The sequence below is a fragment of the Hyla sarda genome, chromosome 1 (assembly GCF_029499605.1).
Source record: "Hyla sarda isolate aHylSar1 chromosome 1, aHylSar1.hap1, whole genome shotgun sequence".
Taxonomy (NCBI): Eukaryota; Metazoa; Chordata; class Amphibia; order Anura; family Hylidae; genus Hyla; species Hyla sarda.
Genome location: NC_079189.1, coordinates 561993875 through 562013762, shown reverse-complemented (window position 1 = coordinate 562013762; position 19888 = coordinate 561993875). Strand labels below are relative to the sequence as shown.

The 19888-nt window shown below is 37.1% G+C and overlaps 1 protein-coding gene across 17 annotated transcripts in view; it reads left to right on the top strand.

Annotated features, from left to right (window-relative positions):
• The first annotated feature begins 419 nt into the window (after positions 1 to 419).
• CELF4 (CUGBP Elav-like family member 4) overlaps positions 420 to 19888 on the top strand; it is a 1140249-nt gene continuing 1120780 nt past the window's right edge. For 3 of the 17 annotated variants that reach the window (XM_056542835.1, XM_056542877.1, XM_056542806.1), the window contains exon 1: positions 424 to 851. In XM_056542835.1, coding sequence (XP_056398810.1) covers positions 515 to 851 — 337 coding nt within the window. In that variant the 5' untranslated portion in view covers positions 424 to 514. Of the gene's footprint in view, positions 852 to 19888 lie in introns of all 17 variants that reach the window. The other 14 variants (XM_056542861.1, XM_056542886.1, XM_056542825.1 and 11 more) reach the window with 7 other exon arrangements.

Genomic DNA, 19888 nt, shown 5'->3' with positions numbered 1-19888 from the left:
TTTCTAGCCCTTGGCTGAGCTCTGTTGTTCGGGCAGGATAGTAGAGAAGGAAAAATTCATGCTTAGATCCTGGCTTCTCTTTATTATAGGATCGGGAAAAAATGGTAGATAGAAATCTCCACAAGCTGTGTTGAATAATGTTAAAAAGGATTAATAATAATTTAGCAAAAAAAAAAAAAATGCAAAATAAGAGTGGATGTTAGTAGAGAATCGTGCAGTAAAATGCAGGGTTGCTTGGCCCCCTGCTCACTGGGTACAATGGAGATTGACTAGCTTATATTTCTAAGTAGGGGCTGCTTGGAAGGTACCACTGAGCCTGGGCTGACAGGCTCTCTTTGCTGTGTGCTCAAGAGAAAGAACACACACAAACCCCACACCCACCCCCCCTCAGTCTGCCGGGGAGTTGAGCTGGCCCTGCCTGTTTAAACGGAAAGGACACAGATCCTGTCTGTTCAATGTATAAAAAAAAAGCCCGATCAGAGCAGGGAGAGAGAGGGGGAGACAGAGAGTGTGTATGTGTGCGAGAGAGAGAATCACCGTGTTACAGAGAGAAAAGCCAACAGGATCCTCTATGTATATAAAGATGGCCACGTTAGCTAACGGACAAGCAGACAATAGCAGCCTGAACAGCAATCACAGCAACCCAAACACCAACGGGCACATGAACGGATTAAACCACAGTCCTGGGAACACTTCCACCATCCCTATGAAGGATCACGATGCCATCAAGCTCTTCATTGGGCAGATCCCCCGCAATCTGGACGAGAAGGACCTGAAGCCTCTGTTTGAGGAGTTCGGCAAGATCTACGAGCTGACAGTGCTGAAGGACAGGTTCACTGGAATGCACAAAGGTCAGCTGCCTGCTTAACTTTTCTGCCGGCGCATGTGGGGAGGGCAGGCTGGGATGGGGGGGCTTTGCAGTTTTGGTAGAGAACAAGGTTAGGAGACTATCCACTCAACTGTCTGACGCTTATTCCTTTAACTTTGTGACTACACATCTGGGTAAGGGATAGAAGGGAAAGGAGCTGTTCCTTCAGCATGGTGCTGAACTGAGGGAAAAGAGCTGTCAGCTGAGCCTAATGCTGAACTGAAGGGAAAGGAGCTGTCCGCTGATCTTAGTGCTGAACTGGGGGAAAGTAGCTTTCCATTCAGGCTAGTGCTGAACTGAGGAAAAGTAGCTATCCATTTAGGCTAGTGCTGAACTGAGGGAAAGTAGCTATCCATTTAGGCTAGTGCTGAACTGAGGGAAAGTAACTATTCATTTAGGCTAGTGCTGAACTGAGGGAAAGTAACTATTGATTTAGGCTAGTACTGAACCGATGCAGATAAGCTATCCACTCAGGCTAGTGCTGAACTGAGGGAAAGGCGCTATCTACCATGGATAGTGCTAATCTGAGGCAAGAAAGCTATCCACTCAGGCTAGTGCTGAACCAAGGGAAAGAAACTATGCATCCAGGCTAGTGCTGAACTGAGGGAAAGGAATTATACACAGAGCCTGGTTGTGAATTGAGGACAGGGGACTCTCTGGGTGGACAGGCAGCCTTTGTACTTTCTGACTGCACATCTGGAAACAGCAATATATGGAAAAGATCTGTCATATTGCCGCTACATAATGACAGGCTTAAATCTTTTTACTCTATGACTGCACATCTGGGGATGAGATAGAAGGAGAAGGGGCTGTCCGTGATCTTGGAACAGATCTGACAATATGAAATCAGCCTCCACTTTGCCATTACACATGTGGTTATGGGCAAGAATGAGCTAGTATTAAATATGAAAATGTAGTGCATTACACCTGTTCACTTTGCATGCTCTCAGAATAGGAAGAATGCCTAAAATCTGTGTCTATGTTAGTTAATTTATTTAACAGAAATTAAGTGAAATAAATTATGGATTCATATGCTGAGCTGTATAGTATAACAGAAGTCCCTGCTACTCTCAGAGAGGGGGAGCTTTCCCCTGACCTGGTGCTGAACTAACCCTTTTAAAAGCCCCTTTACTACACTATCCACTGGCTTAGGCAAGACAACTCTAGGATCTCTCCTTAAAACCAGTGCTGAACCTGCTCCTTTAACTTTGTGTTGCACATCTGGCAAACAGAGTGAGAGGAGATTGAAAAGCAGAGTGAGAACAAGGCTCCATATCACCAACAAGATGCAAATTCTCCACAAAAAAATGTACATGTCCAAAAATATACAGAGATAAAAGAGACTCAGAGCTTAGCACATATATGAACATCATTCTTTTTGTTTTGTTTTTTAATGGAATAAGTTGTCTATAGATGTAAACTTTATCAGTATGTAGTAGTCATCCAAAAAGCCACATCAGGGACTGGTTTAATCACTGGTTACTGTTGCCCTTGTGTCCATTTGAAGGATTAATGCAATCATGTAATAGTAAAAAAAAAAAAAAATATATATATATATATATATATATATATATATATATATATATATATATTCTATGGACCTCAATTATCCTTGACTAAATGGGGAAGCAATTATATAAGGAAATGATGGTAATGATACTGTCCTATTGACAAGAAAAACATTGTTGTATTTGAAGAAGTCTGCCATTCTTGTGTCATGAAGAGCAGTAAAAGCTTGCCTGTATTTCTCCACCATGTGGCAATTGTTACATGCTGCTCGACAGTCTTTGACAGCAATGTAACTTAGTATTCATTGGGAGCCAGGTTCCCAATAAAAATAATGGAGGCAAAGAAAAGTCAGTAAATTGTTATTATTTGATATAACATGGTGGTCTTTACTCAAATGAGAAAGTCAACTTCTGCAAGTCAATACTGTCTTCGAGATGAATTGTCATGTATATCCATCAAGCAACATTAGCATTCAAGAATGTAAAACTGCCCCATTCAATCATCAAAAGACAATACTATACTACTGAATGTGGACAAATAAAGCTTCTTCAGGCAGTCAAACATTGTAGATAAAAAAATATATGAATAAAACATCAAATTATCTTATTAGGGAAAGCAACTCAATCTTCTGTAAATGCCCTTGCATTTGGATTTTTTTCTTTTTGTTAAAAATATATTATTTGCTCATCAAAAATAACTGGTGCCAATGAGTTGAATGGATACATTTTATTGATACAAAGACTGACTTGGTTGGCAACCATTGGAAGACAAAGACTGCAGCTGGACTGAGTGAATGGCATAGTATGTGACCCTATTAAACGGTTAACTTTGCCAGATTGCTACATGTTGTAGCCTTTCTTAGAAAAGCAAAGCTCCTTAGGATCTCATGGCATAAGTGAAACGATACCCGATCCCTTACACAGTGCTTTATCCAAAAGGCTTTGCCTAGATTGAGAACAGTTCAAACTCGTATTACTCATTCTGGGGTGTATCTGATTTATTAGCTAATCCTGATAAAAATGTGCCTCTGGCAAGCAGAAAAAAATTACTTGCTTGCCCTTGGTGATTCATTGTTGCAAAGTCTAAGCATGACAACTGTGTGACGAATGAGACTTGTGTTTGGCTTCCAGTCTTTTTTTTGACCGGCTACATGCAGTAGGAAAAAAAAGTATCAACTCAATGGTCTTTTGTCTCCATGGGTGAGAAGCTCTTAGCAAGATCTCTCACCTTACTTGATCTTAAAATAGAGCATTTCAACTTCTTTGGGCTGGCTTGAAGGGATTGTACCTCATCAGGTGTATTAATGGAAAAGGCTATACATTTAATGCTGTTCAATAGCCTGCTTATTATATGGTGATATATTCTCAAGGAGGCACCTCAGAAACAGCACATAGTCCAAATCTTCCAATTATTACCGCTACAGAGTGCATTAAAGAGTTTAGAGAGTTGAGGATATTTATTGCCTATGACTATAGAGGGAGCTTTAAATAGGGATTAACCCATGCTACCCTATAGAGAGAAGGAACATCATTCTAAAGCTGGATAGATCGCTGACTTAGCTGTAAACATTGAGTATTTTATTATATTCACCGCCATTGGATATTCTTGACCACGATCGAAAAGAATCTTAGGAAAATTAGATTACCTTCCAACAACAAAAGTCATTGTCGACGATGAGCATTGGGTGATGGGTCTCGCCCACGACTGTGTTGGTGTAATTAAAGATTAATCTCATGTAATTTTCTAATTAAATTTGACCTGTTCAGGCATGGGAAGGTCCCTTACACCATTCCTTAGTTTGCCCATCATGAGCCGGTCATACACTGCGGTTTGTTTTCTATTCCCCAATGATAAATAGGCAATGACCCACCCACAGATGCAGTTAGCTAATGACAGCTAAACCAGCGGACGATTCATTCATAACTTCACATTTGTGTGATACGTCTTTCTCTCTCTCTCCCTCTCTCTCTTCTTGTGTGCTTAAAAATTGACTTCTGAGAGACCTAAATGTTACTGCTCTCTGGGCAGCCATATACCAATGCATTATCTTTAAAGTTATTCAAAAGGCAATTTCAAATGGTATTTAGTATAATAATTTTCAATTATAGTAATCTAAATATAGGACCTTCACAATAGGCAGAGTCAGGTTTTATTGCTGAGACGTGCTTTAAAGCTGGGCCTGTAATGTATTACAATCAAAAGATTCAGAAGACATCTGCCATAGTTATCTTTTTCCTGTCAGTTTTCCTGTTCTGAATATCCCCTATACAACTTGTAACTCAATGACACAAAATGTAGAACATCCAATCATATTGTGCACTGTAGTCATAGGCAACACCGGCCATTCTCTTTTTACTACATAAGTAGCTCTTTAAATATATTTTATTAAAAAACAAGATGAAGAACAGGACTAATTCTAAAAGATTACACACAAATGAAAATTCCACACAGCGTAATCTTACACGGCTACCTCTTGACTTGCAATATGGCTAAAGACTCTTCTAAAATCCTAATATAATGGTGTCATGGTTAACTTGTGAACAATAATTAATAATACCTAGTCTTGGAGAGTTTTTTTTTGTTTTTTGGTCATCTATTGGGGGACTTGGTCATCTATCTTAAATACCCTCGAAAAGAAATTGGGGTCAGGGAATGCATTCAAAGTCCCCCCCCCCCCCCAAAAAAAAAGTTTTGTTTTGCTAATAATACCTGAATTAAAACAGTACTAAAAGACATAGGGTCAGACCAATGCAATTTTTGAAGGAATGATATGACAGCAGAAAAATGGAAGGAAAGCAAAGATATGATATAGACTTTAGGAGCAAAGAGATTTGGGTAAAGTGATCATCAGAGCATTTTATGATGTCATGATGGCGTTAGAGATTGAAGATTGAATGGAAAGGAACCTTAAAACCAAGTGGTGCCTGTTTAATCCGCATAATAAATAAAGCTCAAGGCCGGCTCATACAAAAAAAAAAATTCTTAAAAGTAGAATTTTTGAAATTTCCCATAAAACTTGAAAGTTTTAGTTTTTCCGTACTTTGCGTACATGCATGTATATATATATATATATATATATATATATATATATATATATATATGTGTGTGTGTGTGTGTGTGTGTGTGTGTATGTGTGTGTGTGTGTGCCCCTACTTATTTTTCAGGTATTTTATAAATATTATTGATGCATTTCAATCCAGACGTTAAGTTGACTACTAGAATGACCATTGTCTCTTCTCTTCTAAATATTGAAAATATGTTTACAAGATATAGGATAGTAGTTGAAGCTAGTTTTAGGCAACATAGCAACAAGGGAGGATGCATTGGATAAGGGGCAGAACTATTAAATTTTTTCAATGACCTTTATCTCAGTAATGTTTCAGTGTAATACACGCAGTTATAATGATTGGCAATTGTATGAAAGTATACATTAAGTTACAAAAATAAATAAATAAATACATACATTTAGAAAAGCATTGCATTTTATCATGCAATTTTTTATCATGATATATGTCGTAATGTAATTTTACTACTGTATCGATAGTAAAAATAAACATTGTGTAGCTAGTTTTGTTTACATCCACGTCTTTTGTTAATACATATAATATTTTTATATTTTTTTATATAAACTATTTTTGTTGAATGTAATTGGCTGGATAGCTGCTGCTACTACCACAGGGTGGCATTTTGTCAGGAAAAACAGCCTGTCAGATTGCAATGGTTCTGGAGAGACGGTAGCTCTGTAGAAGAGGAATATATTTTTTGAATCTTGGCATGACTGGATAATTTTTTTTTTTTGTGCCGTGGGTTTGCATTTCTGTGGAATTTTTTGGGGAAAAAATTGTCTTATTTATGTACATTCTGGATGATGTTATAGTCAAGAGGTTTGAATACTGTTTTTCTGTGGCCCCCCAAAAAAGCCAAACCCGAGTGCAATGTCAATGTAACTGGTCTTCGCTTATTATATATATATATATTTATATATATATATATATATATATATATATATATATATATATATATATATATATTCAATAGTTATCTTGTATTCTTCTATGGAAAAAAAATTGGATTAGGCAAAAAAAATCACCATATTCATGCAAAAACTAAATGGCTATATAAACATCTTGATATACTTTTTTATGTTTTAAGGACTACCTTATATTGTATATAGATATTTCAAAAATATTATAAATATGATCAGCATATTTTAATACACAGGCCCAGAATTTTTTTTATTTGCCTGAAGATTAAAGACCTTCCTCCAGTAATTTCCAATACCATAGCATGGAGTTGCACACATAACTGCGAGATGCCGTGTAGCATCTGTGTAAGGGGCACATCTCTCATACCTTTTCCCCTGCTAAATGAAGCTTGTCAAAAGATATATTGCAATCGGTACTTTTTTTTTTTTTTAAAGCCCCTATCCAAGATGCTGTGCTTGGCAAAGTGATAGATTCTAAAGGGGTCACAGCTTCATGTTAACAATAGCGAAAATGAAGGTTACAAGACTAGGATGTCTCAAGGTTAGGAAATTTCATACAACTGAAATGGCAAGGAACACTTAATAATAAGTATATCAATACTCCTTTAAGTGTCATGACAGCCTTACAGTGTACAGGGTGCATCGGTCCCATAGACAGTTCATACTACAGATGTACATTATTAATGTCTTCAATATAGCGGTGAATCAATACAGGCCAGGACATCAAACTGTGTCTAAAGTTTCTGACAAGAGATGCAAGAGGTTTTTTATTTTTATTCATTTTTTTAATTTTTGTTAGAGTTACAAAAGTAATTACATGTACTTTAATGAACCAAGATAGGTAGATAAATAGATAGATATAATATCGATTATAGTATGTTAAAAAACAGAGACCTAAAAATCATAGCTGACTACCTTTAGAATCCTGACACTTATAGACTATAACAAAATAAACAAGTAAAAATTCTATCACTTAAGAAAATTTACGTTGCGAATATATTTTCAGTCTAAAAAAATTTTCACAGCCGAACAATTAATTATTATTTAATTTTTTTTGCAGATAGATAACATTTATTTTTATGTATTTTTTTTTTTTTAGGTATAAGTAATATTTTTTTTTTTTTTTACTGACTGAAAGCACTAAAAATATTTAAATAAAATATTTTAAAAAATTAGGAGATGTTGTGCATTAAAACCTGACATCGCATACCAATGAATTTTATCCTAAAAAAATATATACTTTTGACAAAAGTTATTCTATATCTCAGCTTGCACTTGATATTCATGTTTTGTTTGTTGTTTCTTTTTATTTTATTTTTTCTTCTTAAATATACCTTATGCAGACAGTTTGTAGACCTGTTATCTCCAACCCTGCAAAAATTAACTAGTAAATTCTTGATTTTTGATAAAAGTTTTCATCAAGGTGTTTGTCTGTTATTCAGTCAGTATTTTGCATCAGTATTTTGTAGCCACAACTAGGAGTTAAACTTGCATAGAGAAAAAACTAAAATTAAAAAACTTCAATTTTCTTCCATGCTTTTGATCCATCCATGCTGTGAAAGGGACCTCTATAGGTAAGGGGGGGGGGGGGGATTAGATTGGGGGGGGGGGGTGGAGGAACACAGACTGATGCAAGTGACTTTAATCTGATTACAGGGATAATTAATATATGGCACTATTATAATAATAAACAATTACAAAGGAAATGCTTGACTTTTTATAAAAGTTTTCATCAAGGTGTTTGTCTGTTATTCGGTCAGTATTTTACATCAGTATTTGGTAGCCAAAACTAGGAGTAAAACTTGCATAGAGAAAAAACTAAAATGAAAAAACTTCTATTTTCTACCATGTTTTTGACCCATCCATGCTGTGAAAGTGACCTCTATAGGTAAGGGGGGGGGGGGATTAGATTGGGGGGGGGGTGGAGGAACACAGACTGATGCAAGTGACTTTAATCTGAGTACAGGGATAATTAATATATAGCACTAATATAATAATAAACAATTAAAAAGTAAACTGTTGGGAATGTGAATGGATGCTCTCAACGGTTATTCGATACCTCCCTGGGATAACATGACTTAGCAGATTTTCTTGCGGTCTGTACACGAAAACCTCAGGTGACCACATTCAGTTTAGTTAGACATATAAATACTTAAACTAATATATATATATATATATATATATATATATATATATATATATACACATATCTGTGGTAATGAAAAAATATTACTATTCAGTGCATTCATTCATCTATTTATGTATTTATTTATTTATTTATTTTTTACTGTTGCCTGATATAAGTGAATGACCCTTTTAAATAATTTTACTGCTTTTATCCAAGTTTATTCTAATAGCTTGTAGTGGCCTTTAAGATTTGGCTTTTGAGAACAGGTGGACATTTTTTTATTTATTTTTTATTTTTTTATTTTTTATCCCCCAGTGAAAATGATGGCTTTTTATTTACAAGGTTTCTGTGTTACTCTTGGCACATGTCCTCCCTCTAAGATTGAGCTGGTCTGGAAAATAGGGATTTAAAGGAACATAATAGCCACAATAAATGTCTAGTAAACAATGTGTTTATAAAGCACTTTGACTTTGTCTATTAACAGAAAAAAAAAAGGAAAACGGGAGGAATCATTGAGAGTATGATTTGGCTTTGTAGAGGACCCTACTGTAGAAACTAGATAAAATGCTCAACAAAGAACGGGGTAAATACTGTCACAGGAAGGCAATGGTATATATTTTTTGGGAGTTACTGGGTTCAAGATGTTTCTTAGAAAAAAAATCAAAAATAAATATATATATATAATTTTTTATTTCTTTTTTTTTTTAATAAAAAATAAAATAAAATAAATTAAAACTATATGTGTGTGACTATGCACACATATGACACCCAAGACTTGAAATAGACTTTGATGGCATTAAGCGATATATTATATTACATCATACTCTCTCTATCTTTCTTTATTTCATGCCTCATTAAGACAAGCTAATTGACTTGACGGGATGCAGATGTAGTAGAGCTGAATTCCACATATAACCCTATGGAGTTTTATTTTTCTGCAACGCGACGGCCAGTTTGGATATGGTTATATAGGTTAAGTTCTGGATACACTTATCCAAATAGCAAAGTTATCTCAACTTTTTGCAAACTACAACTTCCAATTATACAACACACAACTATGTTGTTCAGTATTTTGAGGTGTTAGGATTTTATAATATCTATTATATACTTATTTTTCCTTATTGTATCTAGGGTAGTCTTTCCCAATCAGTATGCTTCCAGCTGTTGCAAAATTACAACTCCCAACTATACAACTAAACAATACTAATATGTTGTAGTGTATATTATGAGGTTATAGTATGGCATAATGTGTATATATATATATATATGCAGATAGGGTCAGGCTGCTCACCACTCTCGTGTTTGCTGCGCTATCTCGTGCTGCGGACACCGGTACCGCTCCCGGCTTAGTAGAACTCTCACAGAAAAGAAAACGTCCGGCACTCGAGAAAATGCAGGTAAAACTTGTCAATGGCTTTATTCACACGCTTAGGCAGGACACAATCTGACGCGTTTCGCACCCTCAGGTGCTTAGTCTACGACTAAGCACCTGAGGGTGCGAAACGCGTCAGATTGTGTCCTGCCTAAGCGTGTGAATAAAGCCATTGACAAGTTTTACCTGCATTTTCTCGAGTGCCGGACGTTTTCTTTTCTGTGAGAGATATATATATATATATATATATATATATATATATATATATATATACATTTATTTTCTTATTGTATCTAAGGTATGCTAGACGTTGTAGTATTGAAACAGCTCGAGGCATACTGGTTGGAAAACACAGTTTTTTAGAGGATTGTGATGCAAAAAAGACCCAGGGTAGTAAATTACCAGAGCCGAACTTGCAATTTAACTCTTAGATTTTCATAGTTGACTCAGATTTACTTGACTTTGCGCCAATGGACAAAGTCAACTTTGTTTCACCTATATGGGTTTTTATCCAGCCGCCAACTGGTTGCTTTAGCGAAATCAGCTTATCTGTTTTTGCAATGGCTTTCATGTTCGGAGAATTCAGTGGAAGCCAATGTAACGTCTTACTAGGTCCATAGAGATGACTGGACTGAAAAGGAAATGTATGTGGAGGAATAATCAAGACCCTTTCGACACACGAAGAGAATACAAAGGAAGAAGAGAACAAATAAGGCTTTATTAAGACTCCATTTATCTCCTTTCTTTCCCTTTGAACAACGCCATGTTGGAGAACTAGCCGAGGCCTAGTCCATCAGGCACCGGAGACCATGCCACAGTGTCAGCACCAGTTTTTCTTAATTTCCTGACATTTTACATGGGTAATTTCCCTTACGTGGGATTTTTGAGAGAAAGTTTGTTTTATTACGAGAGCCTTGGTAGATAAGTCTACAGATGTATCCATCATTATTGAAGATTGGCCCGGCCATATGTGATATGATGTGTATTGCACCAGATGGATGAGCAAGAAAGAACGAGTGGGTGAAAGGCGTATTAAGATGGCAAGAAAAGCAAACGTACTATAAAGCAGATGGCATTAATCTCTTCCAATGTAATGAACTGTTAAGTGATATCTACATCACTGTAGGGATTAAAAAAAAATGTCTACAGTCTTTATCTACCTTGCTCTTGGTTTCTCCATGTCATATATATATATATATATATATATATATATATATATATATATATATATATATATATATTTATGTGTGTGTATGTGTTTTTTCAGATTATTTTTTAAACTAATATACTTTGTAATTATTTTTAAAATATGTATTATTAATATTATTATTATTATCACTTAACTAAGTAGAAACGGGGACTATTTAGGGTCCCCCTACTGGAACTTTTTCTCTACAACTAATTCTCTAAGGCTTTAACTAACTCTCACTGGCTCTCTACTTCTTTTCTTTTCCTCTCCTCTTTTTGAAAGACAGGCAATGAAGCTCAGGTTAGTTGCCTCATATTTGGCGTTACTGCTGTAAATTTGACTAGGGAGAACCTTCTCAAGACATGATGTTGTGATTAAAGACTCAATAAAAATTTTCAAGGGGGGTCTGGATGCATTTCTGGAAAGTAATATCATTACAAGTTTTCAACATTAGATTTTAAGGCATAGACTATTAATCCAGGGATTTATTCCAATTGCCATATTTGTATCAGGAAGGAATGTTTCCCCTGGTATGGAACAAATGGCATCAGCGTTATGGGGGGGGGGGTCGGGGGGTGAGAATCTATCTTCATCTGGATCAACACAGTAGAGTTTTAGGTTGAACTTGATGGACTATTGTCTTTTTTCAACCGTATAAACTAAATAAATAATGTAAGGCTCAAACCACACATTGGGAATGATGGATGGTGGCCATCAAGATTTATCCACCTCTTATCCATGGTCTTTAAATCAACTGTAAGGGCTACTACAATGATACAGTAGTTTGGTATCTGGAAAACCGCAAAAAAAAAATAATCTAAAAGTTACATAATCTGACAAAAGTCATAACTTTTATACGGATTCTTGCCTCTTTTAAAGAAGTCTTATAAAAAAAACTTCTCTCTTAGCCGAGAGGGGGGTCCGAGCGCTGGGGCCCCACACGATCTCCTGTACGGAGCCCTGGCACACCCCTGGAGCGCTTCGGGCAGGGGTCATGACAGGCTGCTCCCGGGGACAGACGGGGCTCTGTACAAGAGATCGCAGGGGGGGCCCCAACGTTCTGATCTAAAACTTTTTATGACATATTTGTTTGTATGACATGCCTCTTTTAAAACAACATTAGAAGGAAGATGTCATTAGTTTTAGGCAACATACACCACCACACCCAACACCCCTAAGTCCTACTCAGCATTCATGGACATCTTCCTAAACATATTAATCTCATCAAATACAAGATGGCGGCGGTTAATGGGGTAAAAAAAAACTACTGACAAGTTCCCTTTCAGTAGTCGAGAAGCTATTTACAACAATGCATGAATATAAAGGAAATTAGGCATCAGTTCAAGATGCAGATGCTCCACATATTCAGAGCTGTATTAATGGGGTTTATCCAGCAGAGGATGTAGCCTGTATTCATGAACTATCATTTGCTTTTTATTGTACCTTAAGGCTTTCAAGTTGCAAAAAAAGAAGATACAAGAGTTTGCTAGAAACCAATGTAAGGCCCATGAAGGAGACTAGCACTGAAACTAGATATTATGTATAACCTAGGTGCTGAGTTAGGGGCATAAGGCTTTTACCCAGCTACCAAAAATATTATTCTGATTTCTTTAATATTTTATTGTAGATAGATAGATAAAATTGAGAGAGGTAGATAGATATGAGAGAGATATATATGAGATAGGTAGATAGATATGGGATAGATGGATAGATAGATAGATAGACAGATATATATGAGATAGATAGATAATAAATAGATAGATATGAGATAGATAGATATGAAATAAATAGATAGATATGAGATAGACGGACTGATAGATAGATAGATAGATACAAAATAGATATGAAATAGATAGATAATAGACCACTATTGTTCCTTGCCATCAGTCTGGTCTGACAGTGAGGTGGTTTCTGCATTACATTGCTGTGTGCTGCTTTGATGCTCAGTTCAAAGTCCTTTCCTGGCAGCGCCTTAACGCTCCACAAACACACAAGCAATTAAAGTGTCAGGTACGGAAGGGAGAGCTAATTTTAGACCAAGAGAGGGAGTAATCGAGTCAAGCAGATATTTCCACACATGGACTGACAGGCTGCTCTGCTGAGTATTCCAGATCTATTATTGCAGAATATTCTTTTTTGCATAAATTAGCACCAGGCAGTGCCCAAACTGATAGTGTTGCCATATGGGGCTGAAATCAGTAGTGGTGCGCAAAAACTCACTTCATGCCGCCAGCCATGCAGTGAGTAGCGAAGTTATAGGCATGCATGTGGTAATTTACTAACTCTTGGCTCTTTTGATTGTGGGGGCCTCGATGTATATAAATATGGCATATTTGGACATGATCAACTTACTTAAAACATGAAATTATGTGATTTGGAAGTCAACAAACAGTCAAGGCCCAAGCCACTCCCACTCCCCAGACATGTTTCATTACTACCCACTAAATTCAAATCTACGCATTTAAATAAGAGGCAGTGACAGCCCCGCCCCTTGTTACAAACCACAATGTTGACTGTGAAATTCATATTCTTTTTACAAGATATATCTAACTAATAACTTCAACAGAAGTAGAGTAGAACCTAAAAGGGACTAAGTAATATAGGTATTCTGTCTTTTTGATGGAGATACCCTTTAAGACTTATACTGTATATTACCCCAGTGTATCCCTCCTTAGAACAAAAGATTCATCCTGGAAGACTTTCCTCATCTGTTCTGCCTGGAATCGGTGTATTGAGGCTGATGTAATGAACGGAGGCTGCTCTGCAGTTTTCCCACTGCTTTCGATGTTTATTCTTCTTGACTTTATTTTCTCTAATCTCTGTCTTGTTGCCCCAGTGCTGCTAAACAGAGCGAGTTTTTATTACATCATCAATATAATCTTTAGGTAATCAGCATCCAGGCATGTGGCAGTGCCCAGTGGCTTTGTCTCTGAAGACAGAAACTGCTTTTCCCAGTAAATGCTCTCAAGGTTCTGTGCATTATCCATCAGCCTCTCTGGTATTATGCCTGTCTGCTGGACCTGCGAGCCTTACCACCAGAAATTATTATTTAAGTGAAATAATATTTAATAGCCTTCTGTAACAGTTGTGTAGTGTAGATATGAGACTGACCCAGTATCGGAAAGAATACAACTATTATATCACTGATCCCGATGTATAAGAATATAACTACTATATTACTGATCCCTATGTATAAGAATATAACTACTATAATACTGCCCCTATGTACAGGAATACAAGAATATACCTACTGTAATACTGCCCAATGTGTACAATAATATAACTACTATAATACTGATCCTTATGTACAAGAATATAACTACTATAATACTGCCCCCTATGTGCAAGAATTTAACTACTATAATACTTCCCCATATGTACAGGCATATACCTTCTATAATACTGCCTCCTATGTACCAGAATATATCTACTATAATACTACCCCCTATGTACCATACTTCCCCAATATACAAGATTATAACTACTATAATTCTGCCCCCTATGAACAAGAATATAACTACTATAATATTGTCCCATATGTACAAGATTATAACTACTATAATACTGCTCCTATGTACAAGACTATAACTGCTACAATACTGCTCCCTATGTACAAGGATATAACTACTATAATACTGCCCTCCTATGTACAATGATATAACTTCTATAATACTTCCTCCTTTATACAAGAATATAACTACTATAATACTGCCCCTATGTACAAGTATATAGCTACTATAATACAGCTCCTATGTAAAAGAATATAACTACTATAATACTGCTCCTATGTACAAGAATATAACTACTATAATACTACTCCTATATACAAGAATATAACTACTATAATACTGCACCCTATATACAAGAATACAACTACTATAATACTGCTCCTATGTACAAGAATATAACTACTATAATACTACTCCTATATACAAGAATATAACTACTATAATACTGCACCCTATATACAAGAATATAACTACTATAATACTGCCCCTATGTACAAGAATATAACTACTATAATACTACTCCTATATACAAGAATATAACTACTATAATACTGCACCCTATATACAAGAATATAACTACTATAATACTGCCCCTATGTACAAGAATATAACTACTATAATACTACTCCTATATACAAGAATATAACTACTATAATACTGCCTCCTATATACAAGAATATAACTACTATAATACTGCCTCCTATGTACAAGAACATAACTACTATAATACTGCTCCTATGTACAAGAATATAACTACTATAATACTGCCACCTGTGTACAAGAATATAACTACTATAATACTGCTCCTATATACAAGAATATAACTACTATAATACTATCCAAAAGAAGATTTTTCTTGCCCATGGAACATTCTATATAGCACCTATGAGGTATATGGCCTCCCTATTCATTAGATGCCTTCCATGCCTGCCAGGTAAACCTTGCGGAGGACCAAATTTAGGATCACGTTTTTAGTTCTGGACATGATGAATGGCAGATGGTTGCCCATGGCGGGTATATCTGATATTTTATTTGTTTACCTTTGCTTCATCTTTAGTGTACATATCAGCGTCGGGTGCACACATAGCACTTTCTGTCTCATGCACTAAAAAGCGATGACGCTGACCATAAAACACTGTAAAAGTTTATATAAAGCGATAAAACACTTTTAGCTGCCTTAAGACATTCTGAATCAGATTTCTAGTCTCATGATTTTATGGCGACGCACAGCCCGATGAGTGTTTAATACCAGCATTTATCTGTGCATTAATTAGCATACTTAACTCCTTAATAGCTCCAGAGCAGCGCTCAGCCAGACTCCACACAGCTCATCCTGTGTGACAACTTCAGAGGTGACTCCGGCAACATAAACGTGTAACTTCCCGATAATTAACCCACGACAGTGCCAGATATACTGGCTATACATGTGTGAAAGCGTCTTGTAGTATTTGCATAGCCGACACATTTTATAATAATAATAATAAAAAAAAGCTTTATCACCATATATTGAAAAGTTCAGCAACTTTCCAATATAATTTTTGCTTTTGTATTTATTGTTACTATATTTAAGATCTCTGTTTTCTGTCTATGAAAGACACAATTCTGCTTATATCAAGAACAGTGTTCTCCAACCTGTGGCTCTGCAGCTGATGCAAAACAACAACTCCCATCATGTCCAGACATTCTTTGGTTAGGGAACGCTTAGGTAGAGAATGAAAACCCATCCTGACCGTGGATTTAGCTTTGTTTGCTTTGGGTGAATGGCGATTTTCTGCCACCATGTAGTGCTGTGTTCCTCTGCATGACCACATTGCTATGTATGGAGCTGTCTGCCTCTATTCTCTGTATATGTAGGTGCTGCAGCTATTATATATATATATATATATATATATATATATATATATATATATATATATATATATATACACATTTAATTAACATAATTACATACATATAATTATTATTTTTGTTATTATTGATTATAATAATTCACAATAATAATTCATAATAATACTTTATTATTATTATTATTATTATTAGTAGTAGTAGAAGTAGTAGTAGAAGAAGGAGTAGTAATAGTAGTAGTATTAGTAGAAGTAGTAATTGTAGTAGTAGTAGAAGAAGTAGTAGTAGTAGAAGAAGTAGTAGTAGTAGTAGTAGTAGTAGTAGTAGTAGAAGTAGTAGTAGTAGTAGAAGTAGTAGTAGAAGTAGTAATAGTAGTAGAAGTAGTAGTAGTAGAAGTAGTAGTAGTAGAAGTAGTAATAGTAGTAGTAGTAGTTGAAGAAGTAGTAGTAATAGTAGAATTATGTATTGTTCATCTGTTTTACAAGCAATATTTATACATACTTTATTCTGTTAAGCTACCAAAATGGGCCTGGTCCTTAAGGGGTTAAAGGGGTACTCCCGTGGAAAACCCCTTAAGGACCAGGCCCATTTTGGTAGTAGAATTATGTATTGTTCATCTGTTTTACAAGCAATATTTATACATACTTTATTCTGTTAAGCTAATGTTCGCACATATGTTGTGTCTTATGTTCATACATGATACCACTGATGCCAGTTAAAACCCATTGACTTATTATGTATTGCGGTTCCTCTTGTTTCCGCCTGGTATCTGCCTCTTTTATGGCAAAAATAGTACTACAAGCATAATTTTTGTCATATATGATGGATCTTGCGATGGCGCTGTGAACAAAAGTCTACTTTTATCAGTACGTTTCTCCTACGCTTTTCCTACTTGTATATTTTGCCTTGCACTGAGCACAGTGCGACCATATAGTCATATAGTTGTGCCGGTATATATTTGTCTATGTTTTTGTTTGTTTTGTATTATATTTCTATATTATTATTGTGAGAAAATAGAGGTATTCCGGCTCTATCCCTGGTCTGGATCCCGAGCAGGGAGAAGGTGTGGACCTCACCCAGAACAATAGAAATGAAGGAAGTAAACTCCAGCTCGGTTCAGGAACATGTGGCTTTATTCACATCAACGAGGCAACAGGTACAGGGAGGAAGTGACGCGTTTCGGCCAGATTATTATCATTACTACCTGAGTACCCGGCGTTGCCCGGTTTTTCCTTCCTAATCCTTGTTGGGAAGGAAAATAAACAAAGGAGGAAGCTTTTGATTTCATATCCCGTCCTCATATATTGTTGCCATATCCCGACCTCCTATCCCGACCTCCTATGCCGACCTCCTATCCCATCCTCCTATCCCGACCTCCTATCCCGTCCTCCTATCCCTTCCTCCTATCCCGTCCTCCTATCCTGTCCTCCTATCCCGTCCTCCTATCTCGACCTCCTATCCCGACCTCCTATCCCGACCTACTATCCCGTCCTCCTACCCTGTCCTCCTATCCCGACCTCCTTTTCCCGACCTCCTATCCCGTCCTCCTATCCCGTCCTCCTATCCCGACCTCCTGTTTTACAAGCAATATTTATACATACTTTATTCTGTTAAGCTAATGTTCGCACATATGTTGTGTCTTATGTTCATACATGATACCTCTGATGCCAGTTAAAACCCATTGACTTATTATGTATTGCGGTTCCTCTTGTTTCCGCCTGGTATCTGCCTCTTTTATGGCAAAAATAGTACTACAAGCATAATTTTTGTCATATATGATGGATCTTGCGATGGCGCTGTGAACAAAAGTCTACTTTTATCAGTACGTTTCTCCTACGCTTTTCCTACTTGTATATTTTGCCTTGCACTGAGCACAGTGCGACCATATAGTCATATAGTTGTGCCGGTATATATTTGTCTATGTTTTTGTTTGTTTTGTATCATATTTCTATATTATTATTGTGAGAAAATAGAGGTATTCCGGCTCTATCCCTGGTCTGGATCCCGAGCAGGGAGAAGGTGTGGACCTCACCCAGAACAATAGAAATGAAGGAAGTAAACTCCAGCTCGGTTCAGGAACATGTGGCTTTATTCACATCAACGAGGCAACAGGTACAGGGAGGAAGTGACGCGTTTCGGCCAGATTATTATCATTACTACCTGAGTACCCGGCGTTGCCCGGTTTTTCCTTCCTAATCCTTGTTGGGAAGGAAAATAAACAAAGGAGGAAGCTTTTGATTTCATATCCCGTCCTCATATATTGTTGCCATATCCCGACCTCCTATCCCGACCTCCTATGCCGACCTCCTATCCCATCCTCCTATCCCGACCTCCTATCCCGTCCTCCTATCCCTTCCTCCTATCCCGTCCTCCTATCCTGACCTCCTATCCCATCCTCCTATCTCGACCTCCTATACTGGCCTCCTATCCTGTCCTCCTATTCCTTCCTCCTATCCCAACCTCCTATCCCGACCTCCTATCGCGTCCTCCTATCCAAACCTCCTATCCCGACCTCCTATCCCGTCCTCCTATCCCGATCTCCTATCCCGACCTCCTATACTGGCCTCCTATCCTGTCCTCCTATTCCTTCCTCCTATCCCGAACTTCTATCCCGTCCTCCTATCCCGACCTCCTATCCCGACCTCCTATCCCAACCTCCTATCCCACCCTCCTATCCCATCCACCTATCCCGACCTCCTATCCCGTCCTCCTATCCCGACCTCCTATCCTGTCCTCCTATCCCGTCCTCCTATCTCGACCTCCTATCCCGACCTCCTATCCCGACCTACTATCCCGTCCTCCTACCCTGTCCTCCTATCCCGACCTCCTTTTCCCGACCTCCTATCCCGTCCTCCTATCCCGTCCTCCTATCCCGACCTCCTATCCCGTCCTCCTATCCAGTCCATCTATCCCAACCTCCTATCCCGACCTCCTATCCCGACCTCTCCTCCAGCAGAGAACATGACATCCACATATGGGGTATTTTTATACGCAGAAGAAATGGGGTTACAAATTTTGGGGGGCATTTTCTCCTATTACCTCTTGTAAAAATTGTAAATTTGGCGAAAAAACTGCATTTTAGTGAAAAATTCTGAGCCCTCTAGTGCACCCACAGAGCACTTGACATACACATATGAGGTATTTCCTTACTCGAGAGAAATTTGGTTAAAAATTTGGGGGGGCTTTTTCTCCTTTTACCTCTTGTAAGAATTCTAAAACTTGGTCTACAAGAACATGCAAGTGTAAAAAATGAAGATTTGGAATTTTCTCCTTCACTTTGCTGTTATTCCTGTGAAACACCTAAAGGGATAACATACTTTTTGAATTTTTGACAGTTCCTAAAATGGACAGCAGAGGTCAGCAGAGAGCACTGTGGTCATGACAGTAAAGAATTCCTCAAAGAAAAGCATTTCCTCTGTAGTATATAGCCCCTAAAAAGTACTGGAAAGATTAAGATTTTTTAATTAAAAGTAATTTACAAAT